At 38.1% G+C, this 26,205-nt stretch overlaps 2 protein-coding genes across 6 annotated transcripts in view; one reads left to right on the top strand and one right to left on the bottom strand.

Annotated features, from left to right (window-relative positions):
* The window catches only part of LOC115219046 (nicotinamide/nicotinic acid mononucleotide adenylyltransferase 3-like), a 42,493-nt gene that overhangs the window by 11,380 nt on the left and 4,908 nt on the right, over positions 1-26,205 (bottom strand). For all 5 annotated transcript variants that reach the window (XR_005001818.1, XM_029789095.2, XM_029789096.2 and 2 more), the window contains exons 3-9: positions 21,625-21,713; positions 18,802-18,869; positions 16,896-16,999; positions 10,945-11,045; positions 8,325-8,426; positions 2,950-3,008; positions 16-111 (exon numbers count right to left, since the gene is read on the bottom strand). Coding sequence is in view for 4 of the 5 variants with exons in the window: in XM_029789095.2 (XP_029644955.1) it covers positions 16-111; positions 2,950-3,008; positions 8,325-8,426; positions 10,945-11,045; positions 16,896-16,999; positions 18,802-18,869; positions 21,625-21,713 (619 nt within the window). In the remaining variant the exon portion in view is untranslated. The remainder of the gene's footprint in view (positions 1-15; positions 112-2,949; positions 3,009-8,324; positions 8,427-10,944; positions 11,046-16,895; positions 17,000-18,801; positions 18,870-21,624; positions 21,714-26,205) is intronic.
* The window catches only part of LOC115219028 (WD repeat-containing protein 6), an 82,725-nt gene that overhangs the window by 52,041 nt on the left and 4,479 nt on the right, over positions 1-26,205 (top strand). The window lies entirely within an intron of this gene.

Raw genomic sequence — 26,205 nt, 5'->3', positions numbered from 1 at the left:
AGGAAAGTCTCTTACTTGTCCTCTGATGTGTACAGCTTCTCTTTGATGATGTAATCAATGACAGCATCTTGAACAAGATATTTCACACTCTCACCTCTCCTTATTGCTCGTCTGGAAATTAAAGAACAAAGAACCATTCTTTAACCCTGTAGCAATCAGAATATTCTGTCGACTTATTTTATTCATGTAGTTTTGAATTAATCATGACTGGCCCCTGTGCCGGTGGCATGTAAAAAGCAGCCACTACACTCTCGGAGTGGTTGGCGTTAGGAAGGGCATCCAGCTGTAGAAACTCTGCCAGATCAAGATTGGAGCCTGGTGCAGCCATCTGGTTCGCCAGCCCTCAGTCAAAATCGTCCAACCCATGCTAGCATGGAAAGCAGACGTTAAACGATGATGATGATGATGATGATATTTCATAGCTTTAAGATTGTGATGATGTCAGTGTTTATTTTTAGAATGACATTGTAGGGTAGGTGTGAGAGACTGGATCTGGATGAGTCAAACATAAAACTGATAGAATACTTGGGCCAGCGAAGGCTGCTTTAAATGCGAAATGTTTAAAGAACCTTCAAAAACAATGCGTATGAGCTTAAAATGAGAAACAAGGTAACAAAAATAAATCTATCTGCCATGGCACAATTTGAACCTATGAAAGGGAGAGGGGAACCTACCCATGACAAACCATTTCTACAATGTTCACCCTTTATTTTATTGCCTGCTTATCTTCTTAAATCTGGTTTCTCTATCATTAAACACTTAAGACATAATACACCTCACATAAGGTGCCAATCTTTCTTGGGTAAATCTAATTTACTAATGAATTCTCAGTCAACTTTACAGTATTGCAGCAAATGCTTACAATAGCAACAACACTAAACCATACCACCATGGGGCACCTACATACGGCCAGGTGGAATGACTTAGAGTGCTTAGTTATGGATACAGTGTATCATCATTTAATGTCAGTTTTCCATGCTGGCATGGGTTGGACAGTTTGACAGCAGTTGGCAAGCCAGAGAACTGCACCAGGCTCCAATTGGGATTTCTAGGGCTGGATGCCCTTCCTAATGCCAACCACTTTACAGATTGTACTAGATACTTTAAATGTGGTACCAACATGGGTTTTTTTTTACATGGCACTAGAACCTGTGTGTTATATGTGGCAGCAGCACAGGTGTTTTTTTTTTTCGTGGCACCAGCACTTGCAATGTCACAAGACAAGGACCTCTCAGATGAAAGAGGGAGTGGAACTGAGAGATTAGAGTATACGAGGGGTCAGAAGTAGCCCTCTTAATATTGAGGTGATGCCTGGCTACCTCAGTAGGACAAGGAAGGTGGGTGACAGAGACAGTGTAGTGAAGAAGTAGAATACACTGTGGTACCTGTATACAACAAAGCGATCCACTGACAGTTCTCTGTTTTGGACACAGTACAGTGAGCTACATCATCATGTGGTATATATTTACAGCTAGGTAGACTGGACTAGTGATCGTTAAGTATCTCAGTCATGGTTAACCTAGAGTGAAACAATAACAATTGAACTATATCGTGCACATCTTAGAAATGTTTGTTCTCCATCAAGTCTTGCTTCCAGTTGCACAGAGCATGTGAGGGTAAACAGGAAAAAGAAGGCAACAGTATATTGGGATAATAAAACTGACTTAACCCATTAGCATTGAAACTAGCCAGATCTGGCCTCTTACGCTTACCTTACAATATCATTCTAAGAATAAACAATCACATCATTAGAATCTTGAAGCTGTGAAATAATGCAGGATTAATTAAAAACAAAGTGAACGTTAGAGTTGACAGAGAAATCTGAATACTAAAGGGTTGAAACAGAGAAAGGGGAACTGGAAACAGAATGGAAGAGAAGGGAGCAGAGAATGTGGAGGTGTGGTTAAGAAGTTTGCTTCCCAACCACATGGTCTCAGGTTCAGTTCCATAATGTGATACCTTAAGCAAGTGCCCTCTACTATAGCTCCCAAGCCAACCAAAGCCTTGGGAGTAGTAGATTCGGTAGACGGAAAGTGAAAGAAACCTGTTGTGTGTATATGTATGTATGCGTGTGTATATATATATATATATATATAGTTGGAATTTACAAGAAAACAAAACAAACAACGAAGACGGGTGTGTAAACAACAAACAGACGTATTAGTTTAATGCTCAGGAAGTAAGTAAGTCTTTTATGTTTCAAACCTATGCTCTTTGATAGAAAGGAACACAATTAAGCGGTGACACATAAAAAGCACAGTCCGAACGTGGCAGATGCCAGAGAGCCACCTGATTGGCGTCTGTGTCAGCGACACGTGAAAGCACCAACCGATTGTGGCTGTTTGCCAGCCTCCTCTGGCCCCTGTGCCAGTGGCACGTAAAAATCACCCACTACACTCACGGAGTGGTTGGCGTTAGGAAAGGCATCCAGCTGTAGAAACACTGCCAAATCAGACTGGAGCCTGGTGCAGCCTCCTGGCTTCCCAGACCCCGGTCGAACCATCCAACTTATGCTAGCATGGAAAACGGACGTTAAATGATGATGATGATAGAGAGAGAGAGATCTATCTACCTATCTGATAGGATAGAAAGAGCGAGATGAGTGTGTGTGTTACTGTCTCCTTTCTTTGAGATTGCTTGATAGTTGTAAGTGAGTGTCACTGTCATACAAGCGGTGTCCTTTGTTTCCAATATCCTGCGAGAACATGTCTGGTTGGTGAGGAAATATTCCCATTGCTTGGAAATAGGTGAGGGCTGGCAACAGGAAGGGCAACCAGCCCTACGAAATCAGTGTCAACAAAGTCTGTCCAACTCATGCAGCATGGGAAAGAGGACATCAAAATGGGGACAATAATGATGAGAAACTATATCTAATGTTAGTGAGGTGAATGTGGAGTGAAGAAAAGAGAAGACAACACCAGCACCCCCTGGCTGAAATGATGTACTGACCTGATTTTGGTAGAACTTATTTCGTTACTTAACCATTCCGTCACAATTGTTATGTTGTCCTGAAATACAAAGACATGAGAGTGAGAGAGAGAGAGAGAGAGAATCAACATTATCCTTATCCACATTATAATTATAATCATTATAAACTGTCCCATTCCAAGCATGACCAACCTCACTTTTCCTCTTTCAGAGATCAATAAAATAAAGTAAAACAACAGCCCGAGTTTGCTGTCTTGCACTTGTTTGGAAATCCTTATTGGAATGGTGGAATATTCACTGAAATAATTACTTTGTGGTATTTGGTAGAATTAGACTCCATTAAAGGTAACCAAAAGTGGCCCGTGGGTGGGGTTCACCAGTGTTATGGCCACAACTGAGGATTGATGAGGTAACCATCAGCTATGTAATATCAGAATACACTCAAATGACTGTTCTACATCCAAATCTACCCCCATTACATAATACGCGTGAAGCTTGTGTCTATGTGAAATATTATTATTATTATTATTAACCATAGATAAGGCAGTGAGCTGGCAGAATCGTTAGCACATTGGATGAAATACGTAACTGCATTTCACCCATTTCTACACTCTGGGGTCAACTTTACCTTTTATCCTTACGGGGTCGATTAAATAAGTACCAGTTTAGCACCAGGGTGTATGTAATGGACTTACCCGTTCCTTCAAAACTGCTGGCCTTGTGCCAAAATTTGAAATTATTATTATTATTATTATTATTATTATTAACCGTAGATAAGGCGGTGAGCTGGCAGAAACATAAGCATGCTGGGTGAAATAGAAAAAAAATAAATGTGCCTTTTTAAAGCCTAGCCAGGCTCATGGGTCCAGTTTCCCAGTTTCAATGGCATATGTGTTCCCCAGCTGGATGGGACACCAGTCCATCGCAGAGGTTTTTGCCAGCTGAGTGGACTGAAGCAACATGAAATGAAGTGTTTTGCTCAAGAATACAACGCATCGCCCGGTCCAGGAATCGAAACCACAATCTTATGATCATGATGCTGACACCCTGACCACTAAGCCACACGCCTCCGGGTGAAATGCTTAGCAGTATTTCGTCTGTCTTTACGTTCTGAGTTCCTAGAGTAGAAAGGATTGTTGTTATGCAGAAGGCAGTGAGCTGGCAGAATCATTATAGACTGGACAAAATGTTTGGCATCATTTCGTCAATGTTCAGGTTTCAAACTCCACCAAGGCTGACTTTGCCCTTCAAGGTCAATGAAATAAGAACCAGTTAAGCATTGAGGTTGATGCAATCAATTATCCCCCTCCCCTCAAAATTCAGGCCATGTGCCAAGAGTAAGAAAGGATTATTAAGCACAGATAAAGGAAATGTTACAGAAAATGTTAATATGACCAAACCAGGACAGTTTCTAATCATGAATGTAAAGGTTTTGTTGAGAAGTTTTTGCTGGTCATCTGGTCATTCTACACTTGAACATTTTACCATTTTCACCTCAACTGGAATTACTTGATTTTGCTTCCTTGCTTTCCTCGACATCTAATTCAAAGACTTGGCTTCCACCATGCTGGTGTCACGTGAAAAGCACCCAGTACATTCTTTGAAATGGTTGGTATTAAGAAGGGCAACTAGCCACAGAAACCATGCAGCCTCTCTGGATGGCCAGCTCTCGTCAAACTGTCCGACCCATGCCAGCATGAAAAACAGGTATTAAACAATGATGATGATAATGATAGTGAAGTATGAAGGTAAGTTTTAGGTGCTATTTCTAGCAGGTCAAGCACCATGTAGAAACTCTCTCAGCAATTCATTGGCCTCAATAATATAAGGCAGCGGCAAGTTGGCAGAAACCTTAGCGTGCCAGGCAAAATGCTTAGCGGCATTTCGTCTGCCGTTACGTTCTGAGTTCAAATTCCGCCTAGGTCAACTTTGCCTTTCATCCTTTCGGGGTCGATTAAATAAGTAGCAGTTATGCAATGGGGTCAATGTAATCGACTTAATCCCGTTGTCCCCTCTGTGTTTAGCCCCTTTTGGGCAATAAAGAAATAAATATGGAAGATTTTCTCAGAGCAGGAAGAACTGTGCTGATGCTATTTGAGGTTGTAATATCGATGGCAACAGCTTTTTTTATTGAATAGAAAAATACTCCTGATTGATTTACTGGGATTTATTCAAAAAGCTCAATAAAAACTTTGCTTAAATATTGATATTTCTCCACTGAAATAAATGTAATTCATTACAATTCAATATATTACTATAAAATTGTATCCTGACCCAAATCATAGAAAATTTGATAGTAATGCATTTCAGATAATCCTACCAAATGTATAAGTAAAATTTAACCCTTTTGATACCAACCCGCCTGAAACTGCCTCTGGCTCTGTAGTACAGATGTCTTGTTTTCATAAGTATTGAATTAAAATCTTCCACCGAACCTTAGTCACAATCTATGTTCCCAACACTAGCTTAATGATAACTAAGTTCTTTTACTAAAGTCTTTGTTATATTTAAAATTAATTGAATGGAACACAGAGCATCTCAAAATAAATACAGTAACGAAAGGGTTAAACCAGGAAGCACATATATCGTTCGCTGGGCTGGAATAATGTACCTGCCTCAGTCGAGCATGGATTCCATCAATTTAAATGCATCTCTTTTGATGTAAAGAGACACATCTCAGCACACCAATTTACACAGGTAAACAGACACACACACACAGGTGGCATAGGGATTGGCTAAGGAAGTTAGCAAATATGCAGTTTTGGGTTCATTCCTATTGTGTGCAGATGTCATCTGTTGCAACCTCAGGATGACCAATGTCTTGGAGGTAAAATCTGTGGACAGAGATGCTCACTCACTCTCTCTCTCTCTCTTCATATATACATAAATTATTAACCAAGATAAAGAAAAGAGAAATGTTGATATATATATATATATATATATATAATATATATATATATATATATGATGATGATGATGATGATGACACACACACAGGGTGTGATGAGTAAATTGTCACCATTTTATATCTTTAATTTCGTGCATGAGCATTGATTGTTTTTGATTTTGTCAACTACATGGAAACATGGGCCGTGACTGCCGAGGATATGCGTAAGCTCGTGAGGAATGAAGCCAGTATGCTCCGATGGATGTGTAATGTCAGTGTACATACTCGACAGAGCGTTAGCACCTTGAGAGAAATGTTGTACCTAAGAGGCATCAGTTGTGGTGTGCAAGAGAGACGATTGCGCTGGTATGGTCATGTGGCGAGAATGGATGAAGATAGGTGTGTGAGAAAGTGCCAATCCTTAGCAGTTGAGGGAACCCGTGGAAGAGGTAGACCCAGGAAAACCTGGGACGAGGTGGTGAAACACGACCTTCGAACTTTAGGCCTCACTGAGGAAATGACCAGCGACCGAGACCGTTGGAAATATTCTGTACGTGAGAAGACCAGGCAGGACAAGTGAGCCCAGCCCACTTATGAATGCCTTTCCTCCCTTGGACACAAAGACCTGTTGAGGCAAGCGAAGTCGATATAGAACCTCATCCGACGACAGGCACCCATGCCAACCCCCCTTTGCTTGCGAAGACATGTTGGGGCAAGCGAAATCGAATTGAACCAGCCAGGATCCCTGGTCTGGTGGTACGTAAAAAGCACATAAAATACACCAATCCGACCGTGGCCGTTGCCAGCCTCGCCTGGCACCTGTGCAGGTGGCACGTAAAAAGCACCCACTACACTCACGGAGTGGTTGGCGTTAGGAAGGGCATCCAGCTGTAGAAACACTGCCAGATAAGACTGGAGCCTGGTGCAGCCTTCTGGCTTCCCAGATCCCCGGTCGAACCGTCCAACCCATGCTAGCATGGAGAACGGACGTTAAACGACGATGATGATGATGATGATGACAGTATAGTAGGGTCAGTTGGGCACCGTCTGTGAGAAAAACAGCACCATAATGCAATTCACTCTGCTAGAAACTTGGAAACGACATACTGTACTGCTTGACATTCATGTCAGAAACTCCAATATGAACATTTCAGAGTGTTTGAGTGTCAATCTGAGGACCTGTACTGAAAGTGATAAAAATCAAACATCATGGTGTTTGGAGCGATCACTACTGATGGCAATATTATGCCTCCATTCATCTTCCCATATGGCCTCACACTCAACACAGATGCCTATATCAGGTGCCTGGAGGAGATAGTGCTGTCCTGGACCGAGAGGGTGACTGCTGGAAGACCCTACGTCTGGTAACAGGACTCTGCACCATGCCACACAAGCAGGAAAACCCAGTTATGACTATCAGACAATTTCTGCGACCACACCACCCTTAACATCTGGCCACCTAACTCCCCAGACTGCAACCCCCTTAATTATTATGTGTGGGATGCAGTTGAATGATAGACCAACAAAACCCCTTGTTACAACAAAAATGAACTGATGGCAAGGATTATGGCAGCATTCACCAACTGAAACAAGGAGAACATACAGAACAGTAGCAGAAGATTCTGAAAACGTCTGGAGGCTGTGGTTGAAGTCATTGGCGATTTTATGGAATAAGTTTACTCTTTAGTATTTCAAGATATTTTTATGTAATTTTGGTAAACATATCTGCTAAAATGAGACGTCAGGGTTATTTTCATTTTTGCATAATTTAGACAACAGTTTATTCACCGCAGCCTGTATATATATCACCATTTAGCATCTGTTTTCCATGCTGGCATGTGTTGGACAATTTGACAGGTGGTGGCAAGAGCAAGAGCTGTACCAGGCTATATGTATATATATATATATATATGTGTGTGTGTGTATATATATATATATATGTGTGTGTGTGTGTATATATATATATGTGTGTGTGTGTGTGTGTATATATATGTGTGTGTGTGTATATATATATGTGTGTGTATATATATATATATATATGTGTGTGTATATATATATATATGCCAGCATGGAAAGCCAACGTTAAACAATGATATATATATATATATATAACGGGAAGGTTTACGAAAATAAACAAAAGACGGAGGCAGGTGGAGTACACACAAACAAATGTATTAGTATGGCACTCAGGAATAGAAATAGAACAAGTCTTTTATGTTTCGAGCCTACGCTCTTCGACAGAAAAAAAATGAGAGAAAATAAATGCGTGTAGGAGCTAACGATCTAACATGGCGTTCTGACCTATATATATATGCATGCATGCCTTCCTTTTGTCTTGACATTGTTTGCACACACTGCAAGTATAAACTATAACACAATCAATACAATGGGGACTTTGTTTAAATCTTACCATGAGACATCAGATGTCGCAGCTGAAAGACAGAGGCTCAGATGTAACTATACGTACATATTTGTTTCTTTTAAATTCAATAAATACAATACAACTCACCTGGTACTTCGTTAATACATCAGATTCATAAATAAACTTGTAAGGATCACTTCCTGCTCGGCTGATGCACACTAAACCATATTTACCAACAATTTCTTCGATCTGGAAATGGAAAAAAAAATTTAAATATATGAAGCCTGAACAGAACAAATGAAAGACTAAAAGAAACCAACTCCATTCTCGTTGCCTGAAGGAAAATAAAGAGCTGCACTGCTGCCATTTTGATCACAGGTTTTAAGGAAGGAGGGGGGGTGTAAATGGTTAATTAGGGTTAATGCCAGGAATTAAGTGATACTTTATTTTATCAACATGTTGGTTGAAAGCAATATAGAAATCACAAACAGCAAAATACTGAAGACCTGAAGGAATTGTTGCCCTTAGCAACATCCTCAACCGTTTAGCATTCAGGTGCTAGCGCGGAAAACGGACATTAAACGATGATGATGATTTCTCTGCGGAATGTAATCTCTATTCTCGTTGAAATAAATCCGGCATTATCTCACAGCTTTGAGATTTCAATGATGCGATTGTTTATTTTTAGAATAACATTGTAGGAGAGGTGTGAGAAGCCGGATCTGTCTGGTCTGAACATAAAACAGGGAAAATATCTAGGCCAGACGGGGCCGGTTTAAATGCTAAAGGGTTTAACAAACATGGAAGCCTCTATGTGGCTTCTTTCTTGATTTCAAAATAGTAGCTAAATTTCCCTCTAATTACAGTCCATCACCTTAAAAGAAAGAACACACATAGTCCCAGATATCTGGGAATAAAAGGTTAAGGTGCTCACAACTGGAGTACTGAATCAGGGCTGCCTAGGGCTTAAAGCAACAACTACTGATAAGAGAGGGTCTATATGCTAGAAACTGCAGTCAAATCTCTATTCAAATTACATTCCATCTAAAAGGGTGAAAGAAAGACATGGTAGATACTGTGGTCCAAGAAACAACATCTAGAAAAAAAAATGGGATGGTCACATCTGGAAAGTCTTTGATCAGAAGTCAGCTGAATCACTTCTAACTTGTTGCTAAACAACAATTACTACACATAACAAACAAAACAACATTATGATAAATTTAGCCCTACCAGCCTCACCAAGTTATTGTATATCTCAACTAAAACCCAAACATTAAGGTAGACTTTGATCCAGCCCATGTCCTGGTGCAAAAACAATACAGATAACACGAAAGGTGACAGAACAGCAACACAACTAGTCTCTCTATACAACCCATACCAACACCCAGTTACATATCACACTGAGATAATAATCACAATAATTACTCTTCACTAATAATTATTCTTCACTAATTACAACCATAGCAAACAATTCTCTCAACTCTCTCCTCACACCAACAAACAAAACAAAAGCATTTTTGCAGGCTTCAAACTAAAACAGCAGAACCAGTTCTATCAAGAAACAAAATCCTGCAACACCCCAATCGCCAATACAGGCATACTACACACATGCTCGTAAAGTATAAGGAGATGTAAGCCCCTTGTTTTTACACACAATAATTTTGTGGATAGAAAAAGAGGGATCAGCCAGTTTAGCTTCAACCCTAAGTTAAAATTTCATCAACAACCAAGAACTCCTTTAAACTGTTACCCGGGGATGCTGCTTATAAACTCATTATGTAACATTCTTGGCCGTTGGTTCAATTAAGAAATTACTGTGGTGTTAACAACCAGTTTAGATGTTTATATAATAATTGTTCTCATTACAAATTATTTAATTCTAAATGGAACAAAGGAAGCTTCTAACAATGCACAAATTTTTTTTAAAAACCTTCATACTTCAGGTACAAAGGTCTACCTTCCGAAGGATACAGTCAAAGAGAAGTGTGTCTGTGTAGATCCAGCCATTTTTGATAGCTGGATGGGCAACGACTCCACCTCAGCCTGGTGCTTGTTGGTGCCGGAGAGGTTACACTGGGGTCAGTGGGAGAAGACCAGCTTCACCATAACTGCTGCCAACCTACAGCCAGTCTCTTACCAACAAACACCACACTAAAATGGAGTCATTGTCCATCTGGCTATCAAAAATGGCAGGATCTACGTAAACACACACTTCTTTGTATCCTTCTGAAGATAGGCCTTTGCACCCAAAACAAAGTTTTTTTTTTTAAACTTTGTGCATTGTTAAAAGCTTTCCTCATTTCATTTATTTTTCTACTTCTGTGACTACAATGCTTCAAGCTAATTACAATGCTCTTCTTATTAACTGTAATTAATTAAAACTTCTTTGCTTATAACAAAGTATTCTACAGTTCACTTTTTAATAGGGTAAATAATGACAACTCCAGTATACAACTGGTACTTAACGCCACAAATATGAGAAAGGAAGTTGATCATAGCAAAATGTTATTTCATCTGGCAAGAAAACAACCTGCAAAAAATAGCAGCCAAATCCCAATCAAACACTACAGTATCTTAAAAATGCTCACATTTGATAATGTTCTCTGAGGTACAGTATTGCATAGAAGACAGTATGGGCATGACTGGATTGGCCTTTGACCAGACAAGGTCAGTCTGTTCAGTAGGAGCTAACCTAAGGCTGAACAGCAACAAAAAGAAAGTAAAAAAAAACTGAAAATGAGAGAGAAGATGAAGAATTGCAGCATACATGTTCTTTTCTCCATAAGTTTGGTACTCCAAAGGATTCTAAAAGATCAGCACCACACAAGAGTTTCACCAATATTGCATTCGGATTCTGGTTTTCATCACCTAAGAAACAAATAAAAAAAATCAACAACAAAAATGATAATGATGATGGTCTTAGATTTATTCACATTTTAGGTTGTGTCCATAGCTTTGACAGGTGCCCAGAGATCGCAAATGTTCCTCTATTTGAGCAGCAAGGGAATTCCAGAGGAAGGATTCAGAAAAGTGCTTTGTGTGGAACCTGGTCAGGTAGGATAAGGGTAGACATCAGTGGCGTGCGGTGACTTCCGGCGTTGGGCATGCAATTAATTTCATTGCCCCCCCCCCCTCCCACCGGCAATTTTTCAGTAAAACATTTTCGTATTCCTACGATTTACATATAAGAGATTCTGAATATGCAGAATAAACAGGGAATAAAAAATGGCTGTGCAGAGATGATCCTGAAATAAGTGTATTGTTTGTATTATTCTTTGCTCTTCGAAACGTCAGTACTTTCCCATCCTCATTCTCCCTTAGAAAAGTCTAAAAATCATAAGTGAAATGTAATAAAGATGAAATTGGATTCTGTCAATATTTTTGCATATTCAGAATCTCTGTTAAAGGTAGGAATCCGAAAAAAAATTTTCACATAAATTCGTTTTTCAAAGGGGTGCGATTCTGCATTAGCCCCTATACCTATCGGTTGAGGTGAATGAAATGATTTAATTAAAAGAACACATTTAGTTACATTATATGGCCATGGTTTTAGATCATTACTCTCTCGAAGACAAGTCAGGTTCTTTATCATGCTACTTGTCAATTCCGGGAAAATTATTGACTGTTCTGAGACTTACTGAACTCCGTACATTAAAAGACTACGTCTCATGCACACACATTGAAAATACACGCATATACATGAATACGCACACAATGAAAGACAGCGAAAATTCAACATTGTAAAAAGCCTCCCAAAACTGTTGTGGCAGAAGTCAACATCTCTGAGATTGAAACAAGACACTTATTGAAAGTGAAACAAAACACTTATTTACGGCCGTAAATAGACTACACCCAGCAGCACAGAAAGGGAAATCTATGTAGGTAGGTTTCACGAACAAATCAAAACATTTCTCCTGCGAAACAATACTGATGTAAGAAGGTCGAACCTTACGTTATAACAAACACTAAGCAAAACCTGTAATATATGCTCTTTAATATATATATTTTTTAATGTTTTAAAATGTTACTTAGCTCATTTATAAATTAATTCAATTCTTCGATCTTTCTGGGCAAATATATCTATCACATTTTCATAGAAATCTTCTCTTTTCATCAATTCTTGTAATAAATCTTTTTCAATTGACATTAGTGCTAACCCAGACAGTCTTCTTTCTCCTGTCGCATTTCTTTGGTATGTTTTAATTCTACTTAATGCAGAAAAGGATCGCTCTACAGAAGCAGTGGTAGACGGAATTGTCAAAATCAACTTGCACAGATTGAAGAGTTCTGGCATAGCTTCAACAAGATCAGTGTTGTTAATGTAACTCATTAAATGACTTACACTTGGTTTTTTAAAATCTTTCATTGAATACATCACATTGAGCTCACTTTGTAATCGTATTACATCAAAAAATCTGCCATAAGTTGTTCTTAAAGAATCTAAAGAGTCCACAGGAAATTGTTTGCAATACTCATCAACTTTGTTGAAATTCAAAAGTTCCATGAATTTAAACTCTTCTAAGGATGAATATCGTGCTTTTATTTGGTCAACTATTGTACTTATAATTTTGTTATAAAGCGTTCTATAATGTCGTTGGGGATCAATAGATATATTCTTGGATCTCTGAATTCCGATTCCTGCATCGACTCCATATTTTTCCCCTAACCTATCATAAAAGACTGAAAAATTATCAAGTTTGTTTTCGAGTACAGTTCTAGTTTTATCTATTTGCTGTTTACAATACACTATGTCATGACTTTTACTCTGGAGGATGTTAAATAAGACGTCAGTAAAAGAAAAAATGTCACTGAATACCTCTAACAAAAATAAGAAATCAGGAGCTTTTAAAATGTGTAAGAATCCAATTGCTGAATTTATGGTGGTCTCATCCCATGCTTCAGGATCTTCAATGATGTGTTCAAAAAGGCTGATTATGAAATTATAATTTTCCTTTGTGGTAATAATAAGACGTGAGGAGTAATTCCATCTAGTTGCTGTTGCTTTCGGAAATCTTTTTTTAACAATATTATCTAATGCATTAGTCCTTTTCGGTGATTTCGTAAAAAATGTACCGAGTCCATTTATTGTAGAAAAAAATATCTTGCATTCTTTCATAGCAGAGCATGATTGTGAAAGAACTAAATTTAGGATATGGGCACAACAATGAATAAAGATCGCACATTCATATTTCTTTCTTACTTTTGCCTGTAACCCATTTAGTTGTCCTGCCATTGTAGCGGCACCATCATATGTCTGCGCAATCAATTTGTTTCCACATTCCCACGTCTCAATGCATTTAAAAACATGTTCAGATAAAGCATTTGCAGATCGATCTGCACTAACATCACTAAAACCTATAAATCGTTCTTTCGTCACACAGTCTTCTGTAACATAACGTAAAACTGTTGACAGTTGTGAAGATGCTGAGACATCAGATGTCTCATCAACAAGAATAGAAACAAACTTAGCTTGGTCAATTTCCTTCTGCATCTCATTCAACATAACTTTATGAATTGCTTCGATCAAGTCATTTTGAATTCTGTTCGACAGACCAGTGAAGATAGAAGCTGTATCTAAATGACTTTCCATTTGTTTGTCATACTTACTGATCAAATAAACGAGTTCTTTATAATTTCCCCGATTATTAGAGCCTTCAGATTCAAAATGACCCCGAAACGATAATTCCTGGAGGCCTAAAAAAATAACAACATCGATCAATCGTTGCAGAATGGATCTGTTTCGTCGAACTTTCTCATTATGCTGTTGTATGCTTTGATTTTTACGTGCATCTAATTGTAAGTCTATGCGAACATTCCCGAATATTTTAAGGTCTATCAAACATTTTATATGCCTTTGAGAACGCTCGTGCTTTAGCATAGCCATATGTAAATTATTTAAATCATCATAGCCTTTATCATTCCAAACATTTTTTTCTAAGCCAAAAAGTAAACACGGCCAACAGAATAATTTATTAAGAGCAACACTTCCAGTTAACCATTTCTTCTTTTCATACGAATTAACCTGAAATTGTCTCGTGAATTTCTTGTTGTAGCTTCGCAAATTAGGTAAATTTGGTGTTGGTCTCCCGCGATTTATAATTAATTTTTTCCCATCGAAGTCCCTTTTAGAAAAACTAGTTCTCAAAATATCGTTTATAGCACACATTTCACTCATTTTTAAAAAGGCTGCTCTTATTTAAGGACCCACGTGGAAGCGCCGGCGTAAATTTTAAGTCAATTTCAACAAAACGGAAAAATACCCTTTGTTAAATTAATTTAAGATTAATTAGCTATTTCTGAAATAAGAAATATAATGTAGATATTTTTGCTTTCAAAACATTCTAAAAATATGATAGTGCAAACGGATGTTTTGGATAAAAAATTTCAAACTTACATGCGAAGGCTATTCCAACATTTCAGCTGGCTAAAACAAGAATTATGGGACGGCTCGTGTTCCGGTCAAAATAGCCAGAGGCGTGATATGCGATCTAAGCACAGCATGACATGCCAAACTGAATTTGTCGAATCGCTGAGAGAGAAGGGGTGACCATTCCTCGTAGTATATCTTTTAAACAAAGAAAGAGGGAGAAGGGACAAACTATCAAAGACAGAGAGAAGGGACTCATGCTGTCTTCCCAACGCATGACAAGCGATAAATTTATCGAGTCACTAAGATAGAGAGAGAGAGAGAGGAAGGAAGGACAAACTAATACAGACAGAGAGGGAGTGTGTATCATGCGATCTTCTAAAAGCATTTATCAAAGCAGATGTACGAAGTGGAGACAATATTTCTAAAACAACTGGACGTATTTTCTTTGAAACAAGGAAGGCATGCAGCACATACCTTGCATTGCTGAGAGTGCACGCCCCTGGTAGACATGATGCAGGAATGAGAAGAGAAATGAATAAGTTGTGAGGGTTTGAATAAGGGCAGCATCCGAGCAACCAGCTCGAAAGGGGCCAGAATAGAAGTAGTAGAAAAGAAAGTAAAAAATGTTTGTGAGCCAGAGAGCGTTTATGGAAGGGGAGACAACTCATCTGTGGCCAACCAGAGGTCGGAGTGCGTCGACCAATTTGCTCTGTGCCAATTTGCCCTGGATGGAGAAGCCATATGCTGTTCTGGGTCTCACCTGAGCATTCTAAAGGATTAGAAATTTTTGCAAGCTGAAGAGAATGGTCATCTATGGTGTTAGGAAAGAAATAAACATCAATACTCCTTTACCATTTTACTTGGCACAAGTACCAGTCATACACTGGGATCATTTCTATTCACAATTATTTTTAGTCTTTGAACTGGGACCCCCTCCCCCACTGTAATATTGATTACGTCAACCCTAATATTGAATTGACCTGCTAAGGAGGAGTAACGATAAATTGACCCTGTCCCTTATAAATTTCTGCTGCCTAAGAAATTGGAATTGTCAGCAAAATAGACTATGATCAGCATTTGGCTATTGGTCAAAAGTGCTAGCTGGACATGTAGTACAAAAAATTCAACAAGTCAGATATTGGTTCCAATAGAATATCAGATATTGGTTCCAAGCAGAATATCACCAATGCCAAAAATGGTTTCTCTTTGGACTAAAAAACATTTAAATATAAAACAATTTCAGCAGAAATTTTTAAGGGACAGGGTCAATTTGTCGTTACTCCCCTTTAGCAGGTCAATTCAATATTAGGATTGACGTAATCAATATTACAGTAGGGGGGAGGGGGCCTAGTTCAAAGACTAAAAATAATGGTTAACAGAAATGATCCAAGTGTATGACTGGTACTTGCTCCAAGTAAAATGGTAAAGGGGTAAATGATTAAATTAACTCTAACAGAGAGATAAAATTAAATACAATAAAACTGGCTTCAAATCTTGGCGCAAGACCAGCTAGTTTGGTGGGAGGGGTTAAGTTGGTTGACTGGTATTTACTGACCTTGAAAGGAAAAAAAGCAAAGTCAGCCTCGGCAGAATATGAACTCAGAACCTAAAGACACGAAATGTTGCAAAGCGTTTTACCCAGCATGCTAACAATTCTGCCGTTTTTTTGATTTCATGATAATAATAAACTTACAACCAGCACCACTATCGCCAACACCATGAAACCCAACATTCAATGACCTACTATTCTAGCAGGTCATGTGACAACCAAACTACTCTCAAATCACATGCATAAACAGCACAATGAAAGGAAAGATATATTTGATATGTACTCCTAGATACACAATACCTTGGAAATGAAGATAGGATGGCCATGGTCGGAGCATTTTGGTCATGGGTCTGCTAAATCAGAGCAGGGCCTGAAACAACACCAGCACCATGGTGCTGGAGATTATCAAGCAATCAACACCACCACCAACGCCATAACCACTTCCATACACACACATGCATACACACACATTATCTATTTCTTTACTAACCATAAGGGGCTAAACATAGAGGGGACAAACAAGGAAAGACAAACGGATTAAGTCGATTATATCGACCCCAGTGCATAACTGGTACTTATTTAATCGACCCCGAAAGGATGAAAGGCAAAGTCGACCTCGGCGGAATTTGAACTCAGAACATAACGGCAGACGAAATACAGCTACGCATTTTGCCTGATGTGCTAACGTTTCTGCCAGCTCGCCACCACACACACCCATTAAAGTGTTTATGAATAACACACACATACACACACGTGCACACATACACATTACCATTAGAGTGTTTATGAATAAATGTACCGATATGGTTGGTTGTCTCTGAACTATTCAATCTGTTGCTGTGGTAGGCCAACACATGACGAGTCTCGGTCCAGCAGTTCAGGTCGCTCTCCCACCGATCTAATCTATAAAGCAAACAACAAATTAATTAAGTGAAACTCTAATGAAGAAATGTTTTAGACATGCAAACAGATTCCAAACAGAATTTTTTGGTTTTTTATTTGTTTCAGTCATCAGACTGTGGCCATGCTGGGGCACTGCTTTAAAGAATCTTTTTTTAGTCAAAGAAATTAGCTCCAGTATTTATCAATCTCTTTTGCTGAACCGCTAGGTTACAAGGACATAAACACACCAACACTGGTTGTCAAGCAATGGTGGGGACAAACGCAGACATAAAGATACACGGATATATACATAAATATATGACAGGCTTCTTTCAGTTTCCATCTACCAAATCCTCTCACAAAGCTTTATTTGGCTCAAGGCTATAGCAGAAGACACTTGCCTAAGGTGCCATGCAGTAGGACTGAACCTGGAACCATGTGGTTGGGAAGCATTCCTCAACCAAACTTGCCTTAGACAATCCTCAGAGCTAAATTTTCCACAAAAGTTTCAAATCTCAAATCAATTCCAGTTGAAAGTATTTTGGCAACTCAGGAAGAATTGCAACATTGAACAACAACCAGGACAAGAACTTCTCGTGGATTTATATTTAACAGCACCGATTTTTGCCCCCCCCTAACAGAAACTCAAGCTATCATTCCAGGATCTTTTCGGTTTGAACGGTAGTTTTTAACATAATTTCTAGGTAACTAAAAAATTTTAAACTTCATATACTGGTAGAATGTGTTTATAAAACATCTTTTTCTCTTGGCTTTATTGAGAAAATTCTATAGTTTGTAAGATATTTGTTGTTTTTTTTTACTTCAATTTCTGCAATTTCAACCAATCAATGACGTCCATTGAGGTAAACAACATTCTGTGCCGTATGAATATGTCCCTCGTTTAAGAAACAGATTGGGTTTATTTACATTTGTGAAGAAAAAAAGATACCCTAACCCTAAAACAGATTGAAATGCAATAGATCGATTCTAGGATCATAATTATGGGTGACAATTTCATATGACACCGCTAGAAAAAACTGCCATTCAAACCGAAGAGATCCTCATTCTGTGGAACTAGTAGAGAAGATTCAAGAATTGGTGCAAGTGACCAAACTTTCTCTGAAGTTCCTTGCTTACCAATATCAAAACGTTTTTACCAGATCCACAACTGCAATAAACAAAGTCAAGATCTCGTGGTGTCTCCCACATTTCTCCTAAAGTTGTTTTATAAAGAATATGTTTCTTGGTCTTCTGTGGCAGCTGCACCGTAACTCTGTTCTGATGTTCCTTTTATTGATTGGATCAGTCTTTTGAACATGTCCCTCACCATGAGCTTCCATAGCAATGGACAATGGGGGGGAGGATTCCATTACTGTTGGAACAAACAGATTTCCCTCCCTTGTTCTTGGAACTGGTGACTAAATTAGTATCTTTTACGCCTTGTTCCTGATTGTCAGATAACTCTATCTTCCATTTGCTTATTTGATGTCCAATGGGTTGGAGAAAACATTAATTTGAAGCAGGATTTTACAGATGAATGCTCTTCCCCTTGCTAACCAATACCTGCTTTTCAAGTAAGGGATATATCATTCCAGAGGTTTTCAAAAGTATGGACAGACCGGCCAATCATAAGGAATGTCAGCACTTCCAGTCTTTTGTTCAACTGGTGATGAGTGAAGAATACATTTATGCACACACACACAGAGTTCAGGGGTATCACAAGAATATTAATAATGTTCAGTTAAAAGCAGCTAAAATTCTGCCCTCAAGTTCTATGTCTAAGAAGGAAAGTTAAAAACTGAAGCAAGAAGAGGTCAACTTACATGATCCAATCAGAACTCTCTAAAGATTTCTCCACCATTTTACATCGATGATATGAGCTGATCAAGTCCTGAAGAACATTTAAGAATCACTTTTCATGTGTCTAAGTACATACTTATATACATACATAGCTAGCTTCTTATTCCTCTCTGCCTCTCCTCTCATTCAACCTATAAATCTCTTGCACAATGATGTGAATTACCATCTGCCAAGCTTCTTTTCCTGACAAAGGGAGCCCTTATTATGGTAATGTTTCTATGCAGCAATCAACTGGTTGCATATCTATGACTTTTTGCACGTTTCATCTACTAATTTTGAACATTACAACAACTACATAATTCCAAACTCCCAGAAACAGCTGTTGAGTTTAAAAAAACTATGCATTCTCCCCTTACTCTTCTGTATTCTTTATACTCCATGTAAAAAATATATATATATATATAGATAAGTACAAAGACTAAGTATATTCAGATAAAAACACATATGTACAAGCACTTTCACATTTATATGCATTGATAAATAAATTTATTTATATATATATATATATATATATATATGTATATATATATATCCCTATATATATATCTATATGTATATTTAAATATATATCAAGCCTAATTGTATTTATCTGCTTCACAATCTCTGTATAGGCTCGCCTGGATTTCTCATAAAGCCACTTTTTACCCCATGGACCTTGTAAAGACCATGGAGTTTAAGTTCTGATCATTTGAGCACCACTACATGCTTCCTACATTGAGCATCTCTATGTCTCACATACTGACTACCTCGCTGTATCAACCAGACCATGTGGTGTTGTCATATTCCCCTGGCCACAATGTGCTTCCTCACATTCTTGTAACATTCAAATGATGCCACCCTATGAGGATAGGCCTACATTCCCCCTGATTTTAATGCCAGTCTATTGCAAAGTTACTAATTTCTGCCAAGTGAACTGAACAACATGAAATGAAGTGTTTTGGCTGCTGGTTTGACTATTGAAGCTACATACAATGTGCAGGAGATGCTCAAAATATTCAGATGTGGAATGCATGACACAACACAGATTAGTCGTTAGTAACTTCAGAACCAATCTGACACTGAAACGAAAAGCAGGGAGAAGGAAACTAAAAGATTCTGCAATTTGGAAGATATTAAGGGAAATTCTGACACATATGACTGTAGGGAGCAAGATTTGGGTACCTGCAACATAGATAACAACTGGATATCTTTTAAAGATGAAATGTGGCTGGTGAAAACTCCTGGCCAAGCTAAAAGAAACGCGGTGGTGGACTGATATAGTTGATAGGGTGATAAAGACAGGCTTGGAAACCCTAGTAGAAAAGGGGTAGTAGGAAGCATTACCTCATGGCTAGAAGGGCAGCCAGGTGACAGGAATATTTGGCTATGGGTGAAGCAGAAAGGAAAAGATCTGCACATGTCCTCCAACATGAGGATCAAAAGTGTTCAGGATTGTGGGACATTGTGTGTGTGAGAAGTGTATTTAGAATGACTCACCTTCAAAATATGGAAGACAAGAAAGCGACAGGAAAGTGCTTTTATGAGTGGCTATTGAACATAATGAATACATGGGATAAAGAGGGTCTACTTCATGCTGACCCTACAAAGGGACCGGCAGCATGGCAAAGCTATCAAGGGCATGAAGAGAGGGAAAGCTGAAGGTCCATAAGGGATAGTCGCAGAGATGCTTAATATAAGCAGTGGAGCAGGATACACGATTACCACCTGGATGGTTAATCAAGTCATCCAAAAAGGAGACATAGCAAAATGATTGACATAATAGTATCATTACAAATTGCTACAAAGGCAAAGGAGATGCTTTAGAGAGAGGAAATCACAAAGGAATCAAACTACTGGATCAGGATTTGAAGGTCAGAGAGAGAGAATTCTAGATTTGGGACAAGGAAGACTTAGAGCAGATGCAAGTTTCCTAGGCATTGCAAGAGAAATAGTTGGCTAAATTCCAAGCAATTTATTGACTTGGAGAAAGTGTTTGACAGGGTACCACTAACAGGAATCTGGTGGTCACAGAGGAAACTAGGCATTGACAAATTTAGCGTAAGGGTTAAAGTCCATCAAATCTCAGTTCTTAGTCCCTTCTAGTTCCTACAGGACATCGCAGTAGGGTTTAAGACTGGCTGTCCATAGGAACTCCTATATGTTGATGACCAAGTTCTCATAGCAGAATCTTTAAAGGAAATTCTATGCATGGAAGCTAAATCGAGAAGCCCTAAGGTAAACCTAGCAAAAACAAAGATTTTAGTGAGTAGGAAAGAAAACAGGACCCTGGCATACAGAAATGGAGTAAGTCTAAACTCCATATGCTGTACCAAGGTCAGCTATATACACACAAGAGATGTAATGGAATAACAGGCAAAAAACTAGCAGAGAACATAAAGCTTCAATATGTAATAGATGGCACTGCAACAGTACACAGTACAAATACACCAGAAATAGATTCTTGTAAATACTTGGATGGCTCACTAGAAGCAGTTATCTAGAAGATGTCATTAGTAAAAGAGGTGCACTGCTCCAAAAGTAGGTTAATCAAAGTATGGATTGGAAAATGTTCAGGGAATTACAAAAGTCTTTCCTCTCAGAATGAAGGGCAGATTGCATGATGCTTGTGTTAGAACTGCAATGCTGCAGGGTAGTGAGATATGGACCTTGAATGCAGAGGAATTTAGGAGTCTGGAAAGGAATGAAGCAAGCATGCTCCATTAGGTGTGCAATGTGAGTGAGCATGAATGACAGAACACAACATCAGAAATGAAAACAACAAAAATATCAATTACAGAAGGAATTACCTTTTTGCCATAATTATCGTTTACTGGAGAGACAATTCCACCAATCACATCGTACCGACCATTCCTTTGCAAATTATCACGAGCAAGTTCTGTAAAAAAAATAAACTTACAGCTGCAGGAATGGTAGAAATGCAGTTTCAAAGGTTGTGTGGTTTGGCTGGTAAGGCCTAGGATTGAACCAGGTTCCATTGTCATACTTTCTACGGCTTGATGGCCTTCCTAACACCAACCACTTTACAGAACGTACTAGGTGCTTTTCTATGTGGCACCATATATATATTTCGATTTTGGATTTGGTTTGCAAGATTCTTTACATGAGTTCGTGTGTTGAAGCATATTCTGTTGTGTCTGGGGAGAGTCATTCTCTTTTAGTGCCTTATTATTTAACATACTCACCGGTAAAATTTCCATTTATTTCTTATTTTTATTTTAATGGTCTTGACTGAGAGTCAAGACTATTGAAAAGGTTGCAAGACGCAACAAAAATTTTAGAAAATAAAAATAAGTATAAATTTTACCGGTGAGTGTGTTAAATAATAAGGCACTAAAAGAGAATGACTCTCCCCATTCACAACAGTACATATATATATATATATATATATATATATAAAGAGCGAAGACCCATTTCGGTCACGAATGACCATTGGATTACACCTAGAAGTTCCCCTCCAAGACACAAATCCAAGCAAAATTTTAAGAATTAAAAAAAAAAGAAAGTGTTGGTACAAATAATGGTTCTTCTGTCTCTGAAAAGCAACACAGTTGATTCCATCTTTAAAGTTTCAGCCCAGTGAAAGCACACCATCAAAGAAGGAGAATAGTTTATCTCCAACCTAAAATGTTATGGTGAGATTTTGATTGCATTTCTGGTTGAATTCTGACAAGAAGGTCTTGTACCAAAACATCATTTGGTGATTATTTGTTTACCGAAATTGAGTCAAAAAGGACAGTGCACCAGATAGCTTTCTAACATTTTATTTGGAAAATAAAATGTGGTTCATTTGTGCACACATGTGCAAAACTTACGTCTTTCAATAAATCTATCTTTCTTCCATGATAGCCTTCCATGACTATTCAATGTGGTTCATTTGTGCACACATGTGCAAAACATACGTCTTTCAGTAAATCTATCTTTCTTCCATGATAGCCTTCCATGACTATTCAATGTCTTTTTAACATTTTGGCATTTAATATGGTTATATCTGGCCCAAATATTCTACTTGTCTTATGTTAAAACTGACCAGATCCAATCTCTCACACCTACCCTACACTATCATTCTAAAAACATACAAACACACACTTTGAAATCTCAAAGCTACAAAGACAATGAGTGATTAATTTAAAACAATGAAACAATAAGCATTACATTTGATGAAGTCATCTGAACGCTAAACGGTCAAGCCAAAATGTCCTTCATATCATATCATTTCAGCCAGTTGGATGACCATGTAGAGGGCTGCTCTTGGCTGAAATGAGTTGAGTTTGTTGCTTGTTAGTGTGTATTTCTGAGTCAGTAGACCCAGGATCAAGAGCATTTCCCTAACCCCCACATCTTTTAATTTTCGGATTCAATTTTTCCCCAGACTACATTGGGTTTTTTTTTTTTAAATAAATAGTAGGGTGTGGTATAAGAAAGATTTTGGTTTTAAAAAAAGGGATGGTCATGATAGGAACGCTTTTTAAAATACTGGATAGTCACAGATTAAACAATTCGACAAACAATTGATTGGCCTGGACCGGAAAGCCTTCCAAAAACAGACAAGTTAGCCATTGTTGGCAAGTAATTAAAAGAGGATTATAGCTTTTAAAGAAAGACAGGCATTTAGAGAGATGCAGGTTTTCAGGCATCCACAAACGAATGAGGTTTCATTTTCCATTTGGAACTTGTTTTCTTCCAGTACTCCTTAATAACAACATTCTGTTAGAAATAAGGCAGTTCTACTATATATATAAATATATATATATATATATAGATACACATGGGCCAGTCAGGCGGTACTGGCGCCGACCTCACTCAAAATTTGAGGGGGGGGCACGTAAAAGCACCCACTACACTCTCGGAGTGGTTGGCGTTAGGAAGGGCATCCAGCTGTAGAAACTGCCAGTTCAGGACTGGAGCTTGATGCAGCCATCTGGTTCGCCAGCCCACAGTCAAACCGTCCAATCCATGCTAGCATGGAAAGGGGATGTTAAACAACGATGATGATGATGATATATACATACATACAGGATCTTGCAGGCATGAAGTGGATTCGATCCACCTTAGCCAAATTTAAATTAACAGTTCAACAAAACTTTTCTCACGGTGGAACAATGGTTTTTCTCTGATGGCAATTTATATTTGCCAGATTGCCTTTAGCTAGGCCGAAATAATGTCTTCATCACTTGACCCTTATAACCTCTTCTACTTCACCAAAAGCTAGAATAGAGATACAGTACCACCAATGAAGCCCATTGTTCTCAACGATATGTCTATCCTTCTGGATAGTTATAAAAACAAGAACCCCCAAGCAAAAACCAGGTGGTCACTCGGCGACAACGGAGCGAGGCGGCTCGTGACGACTCGGTTAGGGAACGGACTGCTAGAATCATGATCACAAGGAATGCAGCTACTAAAGATAATGGTCAGCGAGAGAAATGAAATTTACTGTCAGCAACCGTGAGACAATGTCCCACAACACAACTTTCTCTTACAACATCATTCGGATCTTTTCGGTTTGAACGGCAGTTTTTTCTAGCGGTTTCATATGAAATTGTCACCCATAATTATGACCCTAGTATCGATCTATTGCATTTCAATCTGTGTTAGGGTTAGGGGTGGGGGAAGGGTATCTTCTTTTCTTCACAAATGTAAATAAACCCAATCTGTTTCTTAAACGAGGGACATATACATACGGAACAGAAAGTTTTTTTTTAACTCAATAGACGTCAGTGATTGGTTGAAATTGAAGAAATTGAAGAAAAACAACAAATATCTTACAAACTATAGAATTTTCGGCCTTTTCGGCGATGTTCTCAATAAAGCCAAGAGAAAATGATGTTTTATAAACACATTCTACCAGTATACGAAGTTTAAAATTTTTTAGTTACCTAGAAAGTATGTTAAAAACTGCCGTTCAAACCGAAAAGATGCCATCATTCTACCGCCATCTGCGGATTACGACTAACAATTCGTTTACGCCAAACTATGCAAAGAAAAATTCTACCATATCTAACTTTCTTTCGCATGCTCTCGGATTTTATAACCTGCCCGTCGAGGTATAGTATTATTCAACGTAACGGTAAATAAACATTTCATTAAAACTTCAAGCATTGTCCATCTTTCACATTCTACAACATGCCGTTGTAACAACAATTTTTATCGTTACAACTGCTGACTCCGACATCTCATATTATTGTTTACTAATCAATCTTACCCGTTACAATTGGTTAACTAGACTAATTAAAACCTAACCGTTACATACATACATACATACACACACACATACATATATATATATATATATATAGATGATGATCTTTCAGAGAAAGTATATTGAAACTGAAAGTATTTATTCCGTAATTTCCATTCCAGTGAATCATACATGCACATAAACACACACATGCATACATACATACATACATGAAAAATACAAAAACAAGCGATTCAGCTGAAAGTAAAATTAAAGAAAAAATTTTGGTACTACTTAAATACAGAGCTCCCTAAAAAGTAACCCTAACCCTGCGGGACCACTCGATTTAAGTAGAAACAAAAAAATTTTCACAGAATTTGTCGAACAAGTACTTTCAATTTCGATAGACTTCCTCCGAAAGCACGCCTGTATATATATACGCACACACATATTTTATATATATATATATATATATATATATATATATATATACACACACACATACACACACACAGAGGGAGAGTATAGAAGGGATAAGTTATCCTGGCGGATACCGTATTATCTCCCAAATTGGTACAGATGCCGGCTATCCACAACGATCCAATTAACTAGTGCACAAGCGTAAACGTTTTGTAGAAAACTTTATAATAAAAAAACATTTTAGATGTGAATATATCTCTACTCTCCTCCCGGTTACCAATTATATATATATATACTTTATTTAAAAGCAGCAGAAATTCAACAAAACCTGTTACTCTGAGTTTCACGTTCCCGTTCGTCGGACAGACAATTCGTTCGACGAACGGGAACGTGAAACTCAGAGTAACAGGTTTTGTTGAATTTCTGCTGCTTTTAAATAAAGCATATTACTCTACCCATATATATATATATATATATATATATATATATTATATATATATATATATACACACACACACATGCATACCTACACAAGTGCGTACCTAAGTGGGTGTTTTTTAATGAAATTTCCTAAAGATACCTTTCAGATGGCGTAGATTCCGATTATATCAAAATATAATGCATAAAAAAAGAAGAAACTGCTGTCCACACATCACACAATTATTTTCAATCTCAGTGAATGTGTTTAATAGGGCGGCGGACAGATAAGGGTCGATGTGGGATTTGAACTCGGAAAATAAGAGTTGGAATAAATATAGTAAAACATTCT

Source organism: Octopus sinensis, linkage group LG14 (assembly GCF_006345805.1).
Source record: "Octopus sinensis linkage group LG14, ASM634580v1, whole genome shotgun sequence".
In the NCBI taxonomy this organism is placed as follows: domain Eukaryota; kingdom Metazoa; phylum Mollusca; class Cephalopoda; order Octopoda; family Octopodidae; genus Octopus; species Octopus sinensis.
This window is presented reverse-complemented; position numbering and strand designations above follow the sequence as displayed.